This window comes from Lottia gigantea, assembly GCF_000327385.1.
Source record: "Lottia gigantea unplaced genomic scaffold LOTGIsca_18, whole genome shotgun sequence".
Classification (NCBI taxonomy): domain Eukaryota; kingdom Metazoa; phylum Mollusca; class Gastropoda; family Lottiidae; genus Lottia; species Lottia gigantea.
In genome coordinates, this window is record NW_008708301.1 from 2088432 (window position 1) to 2097488 (window position 9057).

A 9057-nucleotide genomic window follows, 5' to 3' on the forward strand; every position below is an offset into this window, starting at 1 on the left:
GGGGGGGGGGGGGGGGGATTTCAATGAGTTTGACAAAACAAACCCTAATGGTCTTTCGAAAATGATATCACACATTTAATAGATACTAATGAGTTTCAATGGAAACAGGTAACACAGTGTGAGAGAGTAACAGTACAGGAGATGTTCTGAAGAAGAAGGGGTGGAGCTTTCAATGAGGGCAACAAATATACCTTCCGACAAGAAATGGTCATGACACAAAACTATAAAAGGTTTCAAGATTTTCAATGAAGTGAGAACTCTAATACTGATTAATAATGATCTATTGAAATCATTTTCAAAAAAGTGTTTTTACTTTGTGGTCTTTAACTTTTAATAATGGAGAATTGAAATGAGGACAATTCTTGGATAGTATTTGAACAAGGTTATCAAATGATTGTTTGAAACTATTTTATCTTTCACAGACAGTACAAAAGAGGCTTTCAGACATGATAAATTATGGGGTGGGGCTTACAACAAGGTCAGTAAACAACCCTTTAGAAGAATGGACATTAACAACCCATCACAAACACACTGGGTGAGAAGAAGTTTGAAAGTATGTGATGCAAAAGATAAGAGAATAAATAACACAAACTGGATAGTATTGATCTGGTCAGTGGTCAGTGGAATACACAACACAATATTTTCTAGTATTTAATTAAAATATTAGTAACTTCTTTGAGGTTCTCTCATGAAAGTTACTCATTCAAGGAAAGAAATAAAATTCAAATAGGTTACATGCTTGAACATCAACTCATGGCAAATCATCTAACTAACAACTGTAAAGATTTAGAATAGAAATATTTCTTCCACCTTTCAAATAATGACAGAGAAATATGTTTATAATTGATCCTTTGTGGTGTGAAATTTAAACAAAAAATTAGAAAAAAAAAACTTCTGTTTATTCAAATTCAAAGTTTGAATAAATTCAGGTGTTTATGTGAAAGTGAGTTAAAGTCAGGCAGGATCAATATTTGTCAAGGTTTAGAATAGAGAGTTCAATGACTGTTCATACACTCTCGTTCTAACTCTAACTTGTTTATTTGTAAATAAAAACAAGTTGTTTACATCATTAACAGTCAATATACACCTATATACATTTATAAACATTTAGAAAACTATGACTGAGTTGTGAGAGAATTGGCATCAAAAATCCAGAGTCTTTAATGAATCTGAGCTCCACTATAAAAAGCAATGTGGCAGGTATCACAGATACTGACAAAGAGTACAAAACTATTTCTTACCTTTCCACTTTTGCTTGTTTGAAATAACTCTAGTACACATTGTTTATGATCATAATTCATAGAAAATATATCCAATAAAGAAAAGTTTTTAAACACAAGTTTTGAAGAACAAAGGGGGTTTTAAAAATCCACAATCATCTAGATGGGTCCTTGTTATCTATAATATCCAGATTTCCAATAATTTGTCTTAATATAACTTGTATGTTTCCTCAAACAGGTTAAACTTATTAGATACAATATCTGTAAAAAGTTTTGGTTATTATCTTTGTGGTAACATTTATCCAAAAGATCATATATAAAAACTGCAAAAACTGGAAAATACATGTAGATCTACTTAATTTTACCAGTCAAGTTGTAGTTCATTTAAGGTAATATATTTATTATTTATATATAATCCATTATTACACACTTTTAACCACAAACGACAAACATTTCACATTTTAGAGTATTTCAAAAGTGTTTTAAAAATTATAAAATCTTGTTCAGAAACACATTACAATAGTTGAAAATCTTCAAAAATCTTGAAAACTTCTTCAAAACCATGTTAAGTGTTGTCAACTGGTCATAATTAATCCTAAAACCTCCAAATTGAAATCATGGATTAGTCTGTAATATTATCAGTTAGGTAATCCATAGATTAAGAGATTAAAAGCTTTGCAGTCATCCTGGATAATCCATTCACCTTGATTTAATCCTTTATGACTCAAACCAGAGATAAAATTATAAAATATAATAAATTAGTCTATCACTAAGTAAATCAAGATATTTTGTACGCAGTGAACATGTACTTAAACTTCAGGAGTGGCTTCTTAACGAACTATTCTGTTACTTTCCAAAACACCAAAGTCGTACTGGTTACATACCTGTTTAATACACACTCCATTCCAGCTTAAAACATACTTTGTTCATGTATACTATTGAGACAAGAACCAAAGCTTTTAGTCTTGTATACTAGGCAGTACAAGCTTACTCTTACCAAAACACTTTGAATGTACTATCATTCTGTGTTAACACTACAACTCAGAGTTTTACATCAACAGATAATCCACAGCCTTCATTTTACTTTAAAATACAAGGTAGAAATTTCAAGTCAAGGTACAAGGTCATAACATGTAAAAATGTCAACTTAATAAATCATAAAGTAGTGAAATGACAGGGTTATATTTTTTTAGAATTCAAATTTACACAAACCACAAATTAAAATAAATTTCACGATTTTTTTCATTTTATCTAAATAATCTTAGTGTCAAAATGTCTTTCAAAGTTTTTTAACTTTAAGATTTTCTGTTGATAAATTTATAATGTTTCACCACAAATTTCTTTAAGTCATAACTTTAAGTGATGATTCTATGATATAAAGATAACCAAATGAAAAGAACTTGTTCCTGTATTCTGATACGGACTGAAGTCCAGATAAATCTCAATTATATAAATACTAGAACACAAAGTGATCTGGGAATTCTTCTACCTATCAGCAGAATGTAACAGAAATACAAACAGTAAGTGATTGATATAGATGCTTTCAATCACATTATCAGGATTGTCCTTGGAATATTCTTTGTCAAAGATTTAACACAAAACCTTATACTGTAACAATCAATATTTCCTCCTTTCTTTACTTGACAACATCTTTCAAAAGTAAAATTCTAAACACCAAGTTCAAGAAATATATCCAGGACATTCGAAGTTTCATTTTTCACACAGCTGTCAAACCTAAACAAATTTATATTTCTATTAACAACAAAGAAGATGAAATATAAAAAAAGGTATGTTTCCCGCTCAAATATAGCTGTATAGCTATTAGAGAGTTTAAATAACACAACTAGTATGATACAGATAATGAAACGAGAATAAACCCAGTGGTTTTCAAAAGAAAAAAAAATTATAAATGTGTACTGTCAAATAAAAAAGTGCATTTGCAATGATATTTTATCACTGGTATTCAATATAAACTGTCTAAATAATATGTAGACTCTCTAAAAAGGAATATCACTTCTGAAAACAGTTTTTGATTGGCATTGGAAGATTGTTTATGAAGCTGTTTCATTTATAATATCTAAGTAGTATGTTCTCTTTTTTGCAACAGTACTTTCCCTTTTAAGTGCGCTCAATTCTATTTTTTAATTTGATGCACTAAAATTATAACCCTCCAATTCAGTCGTACAGTATACAGGAGATGTCCCTGGAATTAACTGATGTGATGGTAGGTTAGACATGATCCTTTCAGAACACCCAATGTCATCAAGTGGGTTATATACCAGTACCTCTCTTTTCTTTGTGGATTTGGTATTATGAAGTGCTGTATTTTGCTGTATGAAGTGCTCAATTTTGCAGTTCAATATATCATAGTCAAATTTTACAAATAATTTAAAAAATTATTAGCCGCAAGACTATTAAAATGACTAGCTCTGACAAATAAAAGGCAGATGGAAATCCATCAATGAAATAAATTATATGAATTAAAGAAAAGAAGAAAGTTGTCAATTGAAAGGACTTACTGAAGCATGGAAGGACAAACACAAGAATTTATCAACAAATCAAAGTAATGGAATACAACACCTGTGAAATGGTTCAGAAGTCTAGGTATGTGATTGGTCAATTAGCAGCCAGGTGAAAAGATCATGATGCAATCAGTTACTTTGTTTATTACCTCATTGTTTACATTCATACATTAAGTGGAAAAACCCCTAAATATATGTTACTATAAATAGACATCAATAGATCGTAATCTATGATAAATGAAATTGTCAGAACAGCAACATCAATTTCCTTTGAATTATATTTTTCATGATTATGTTCAACCACAGAGTAAAGACAGCAAAAGATTGATATGTGTAAAGGCAGGGACAAATTGCATTACTAGTGCCTCAAAAGCAGCTTCACAAGCTACTTACTTCTTAGGTATTAGGGGGTGAAAGCCAAGACTGGGTCCACTCTCGGAAACACAGGCACAGGAATCTTAATTTTTCTCACTACCAACTGAACTATAGGGCAAGTAACAAGTTACTAATGAAGAGTCAATTTACTATTCAATGGTAGGCACAGAGTTTAAAGGTATTTATAACAATTGAGATGTTAATTTTCAATTGATTAATTCAAAGAAAATGGTTACTGTATATCAGTATCATCAATTCAATTTTAATATAAAAAATTTATCCTTAATAAAACATTATTTCAAGTAAATCCAAGTTCAATGTATATATGCTACCATTGTTGTCTGTTGGAATAAATATTTCTGATAGTTATGGAGTTATCTCCCATTGCTTATAAGGTTCTTCAATAAAAAAAAAAGGACAATATTCAGATAGGTAACACCCAGTAAAATCTGTATAATCTTGGTAAAATTTTTTATAGGAAAGATCTTGCTAACTGATATGACATCTACTTCAAATGTAAATTGTATTATACACAGGGTGTAATATATTTCAATATCAATACAATCTACATGCTGTATTCAAGACGTATAAATATTTTTTTTTAATAAAATCATCTCATGCATGATGTCATTTCTGTATGTACTGGGATGTTTATATATAATCATGAACTAATCTAATGAGATTTTCAATTTATAAGGAGTTCATGTAACTAAACCTTACACTTTCACAAATAAAAGGTGCATATTTACAACTCGTTCTATCCCTTCAAATATATTATCAGATTTTACACTCAGTCAAGTTGGACGAAATAAATAAAAAGCATGTCATATTTAGTTTTAAGTGTATGTATCCAAATTAAATCATTTAAATACAAGATGTAAAGATTACTTGAAAAATCCCATTTCCATCCATTTGAAATATTCTACCAGGTACTTAAATATAATTGATGACATGCAAGGAGTATATTTTATATTAACAGCAACTCAAGTGAATGTAATCAAATATTTTTGTAAATTTTAGCGGTAGAGTAGAATAAACTTAAATTGCTGTACTCAAAATGTAAGGAGAGCAATTTTTTTTTATTAAAACTCTCAACAAAGTTGAAGTAAGTGAGGACACATCTTACACCATAATTTATATTAAAGGTAGACATCAATTTGGTATATATTACTGGTTTTTACAAAGCTTGTATTTTAATGTAAACAGATCTTTGAATAAATTATCTAGATATTAAAATATTAAGAGGACAAGTGTAGTGTGATTATTATGAAAATTGCTGCAGTTATATTCTTGTGTTCTGTTTTTAAAATTCTATATTGAATATTGTCAGAATGAAATTGTTGTTATCTTCTGTGAAATGTTCTGAACGTCTGAGTTGTATTTCTATGTGTGTGTGTGTGGGATTAATATATATATTGGTTGTATTATATAAACTAATATAAATAGAAACTTACTGAACATTTTCTTGAAGAACATATGACTTCTGCCTGGAGTATCAAAATCACAACTTTTACTTAAATCTGAAAAACAAGTACATTTTGTTTCTGTTCAAGTCAGACTTATGGATAGTTTGGAATTTAGAGTGATAATTCTATCCAGACTATAGGTTGAAATTAAAATCCTATAGTTTATTGAGGCAATTCATATGGAAAATATGAGAAAACTTTCAAATAATTTAGTTTTCACAATCTTATAATATGACCGGTAAATGCAGTAACAACCAGAGGTGCGGTCATGAAATATAATTCTGATAATATAATAGCCAGTAATAGATAATAATTAGTAATAAGTAATAGGTAATAACTGATATTTTATAACTCTAGTCAGTAAACAACTATTATTACTTCAACAGAGTTAGTTGTACTGACAAAAATTCCTTAATTGCATGCAAAATATCATTGCCTCAGGCAAAAATGGTGCAAATATCATGTAAAAAAAAAATCTACAAATAGTTTTACAAGTTCATTCATGCACCGGACAGTAGATTTCAGCTACTTAATTAAGCAACAATTCCTACATGTCACTTCTTTATTTCAATTTTAAACATTTTCCAGTTTTTCAGGTAACATGACATTATACCTTATAACTAAGGCTTTAGCAAATTCTCTTTTCCTATACCAACTGCTGTTTAATATTTAATGCAAACACTCTGAAAGGGCCTCTGTAACTCTGTTTGATGTCCAATAAATATTCCCTTTAAAACATTTAGTGGCAAATTGAACCATCCATTGTTGGATTATCTCAAGAGCACCTAAATCTCTGCCCAAGAAACTACCAATAAAGTGTAAATATATCTTACCTGGAAGACTTTCATTACGTATCTCCAGGGTCCGGGTCCGGAAAAAACTCTCTGCAGAGGCTGAAATGATAAATAATGTAATCATTATTATAATTGATAAATAAGATCTGTATTTCAACAAACTCTGTTTAAGTCCACCATGATCATTTCTCTAAAATTTGTTTGTTTTAAGACAACATTTTGATTCCAATTTCAAATGAAAATTGAAAGTAAAAATTTAACCCAATCAAATATTCACTAAATTAAGAGTCCAATCTATTGAATTTTGATTTGATTTCAGTAAATAAAGACCACAATGCTGTAAAATTGTTAGAAGTAATTATTCTCCTTTCCTAGGTGAACTAAGTTAAATCATGATGCAACAAAGAATTAAATTCAATAGAAATGGATTCTTTGTAACATTGCTGAAATACTTTTGTAAATTGTAAGTGTGAAGTATGTGAATAGATTGTTGTTTTCTTGTATTTATCAGTCATGTTTAAAAGAATAATCTCAAAGAAATTATGTTATGAAGATGGCCATATTTTGTGATCAGCATGTAACAATATCTTGAAATGAATTTTAAGTAAGATATTAAAGATTTGGTCAGAATTGGTTCATCTGGGGTATAGTTTTGTTAATTTCATTACACCTGTAATGCTCATCTATCAATATATTCACCCTCCTATATAATATTTATTTAGTATATTCTCACTAATCTAGTATAACCTTTTTACTATGATAATTCATGTAATGTGATATATTAGACCTTTTTTACTGTCAATTTAAAATGATGGTTAACCTTTACTCTCCTGTTATCTCTTCATACGTGTTGGTCAGGACTTCTGATTCACAGATCATTATCAGTCATCTGCAGAGGCTATTGAACCACAAAGATTCCCTTATTTTAGATTGATTCAAAACCAAATGAATTCCCATTTGTTGAGGTGCCCTCAAAGTCTCACACTATAGAAATCATCAGTTGTATATGGTAGTCAATAAAGAATAGTGGTTATAAGTGTCTAATGTAACTGACATGCAACCAATAGGTTTTGTAGGCTTGAGGTTCACAACAAGCACAACACAGAGTAGTCTAAATTTGGAAATTATGAACATGGTCAATAATTCTCTGCTTATGTCTGCGATTTGAATCAGATTGACACAAATACATTCATGTATCTTTTAGATATGACATGAATGAAGTATTACTTCCAATTTTTTTTCTGCATATTCTGTTCATTGTCTCTATATCACTTGATAAACTGGATTGAAAAATCAGTAAGGTATAATTTCGAGGTGCATAAAATGAATAATGATTGAATGATAAACACAATATTTGAATAAATAAATTCCTGAATGATACATATGTATCAATAAATAAATGAATGACAGAAAGAATGGATGGATGAATGAATGACTGATTTATTTAAGAAGAAAGATCTGGTAATCATCAGAACCTAATAGTAGACTAGTGGTAGGAATTTTAGATATAAACAACCAGTAATGTTTATAATGTAAGATATGTAAAAACGCAATGTCTCAAGCAGACAAAAAATCTTGATATCTTCTTCATCTCAATGATATAATTACATGACACTACATGAAATCAAGGCATGGTTTTCAATCTGAAGAGTGCAGGTGGTATGTTCTCTGTGGTATGATACATTGTAGTATTTAGTATCATAATTCAATGTCTTTAAGTTGCAGAACATGAAAATAACATGCTAAAAGATGCAGCTAGTTACTTACCCACATCATATTTCTTAGTGTAGTGAAATTTATGAAACATTTTGATGGTTGATAAGATAATCCACTATTATTCTGTTCTGAACACTATTTCTGTTGACTATCACTAATATGATATTTGTAATCAGAGTATGACATTTATATAACAGTTATTAATCAACATGTATCAGTATATGAATTCCTTGGATTCAATTTCTTTCATTCACACCAACAATTTTGACACTTCCAGTTATTAAAATAAGAATTTCTATTGGCATAAAAGATTGTCAGTTTCAATTTGAATAACATATTGTAATTCATCCAGTTTTTTCCACACAATCATGTTTGTAACCTTACAATATTTTGTTCTTTATCACGAATTACATACTAGTATCATAGTTATACAATGTTAAAATGAAAGTCTATTCTGTAACTTGGTCCATCACCTTCTACTACAACGAAACAAAAAGATGACTTAATCTTTAAAATATTACACTTAAACTGTGTAAAAATCATCAAATTGCTCCTTGATTCAACACCATAAACTTAAGAACTAAAACTTAAGAATTAAACCTTTTCAAGAAAACCACAGTAAGCAAACTTTAAAGATGATACACAGGTGTAATTTCAATTGATATTCAAATCCATGAGTGTAAGAGGACAATAGTACAACAGTGGACTACAATCTTAAATGTAAATCCAAGCCAACCTGAATGTTTTAAACTATTGTGTTAACACACCAAGCACCAATGCACTAACTCTTGATCATTATTTTTTTTATACAAGTATCAAGTATTATTGGAAATGTGAATATTTCACTTGTCACCATGTCTGAATACATTCACATATAATTTATCACAAAGGACAGAATCTATAAAAAAAACTGATTTTCTCCAGGAGAGAAGAAATATTGGATTTCATTTCTCTAGCTCAAGTC

At 29.4% G+C, this 9057-nt stretch overlaps 1 protein-coding gene across 1 annotated transcript in view; it reads right to left on the reverse strand.

Moving 5' to 3' along the window:
• Nucleotides 1–8184, reverse strand: part of LOTGIDRAFT_158845 (hypothetical protein) — a gene marked incomplete at both ends in the record, with an annotated part of 10875 nt that extends 2691 nt beyond the window's left edge. The window contains 3 exons of the mRNA XM_009052268.1: nt 5572–5637; nt 6417–6476; nt 8145–8184. Coding sequence (XP_009050516.1) covers nt 5572–5637; nt 6417–6476; nt 8145–8184 — 166 coding nt within the window. The remainder of the gene's footprint in view (nt 1–5571; nt 5638–6416; nt 6477–8144) is intronic.
• Nucleotides 8185–9057: the final 873 nt, after the last annotated feature.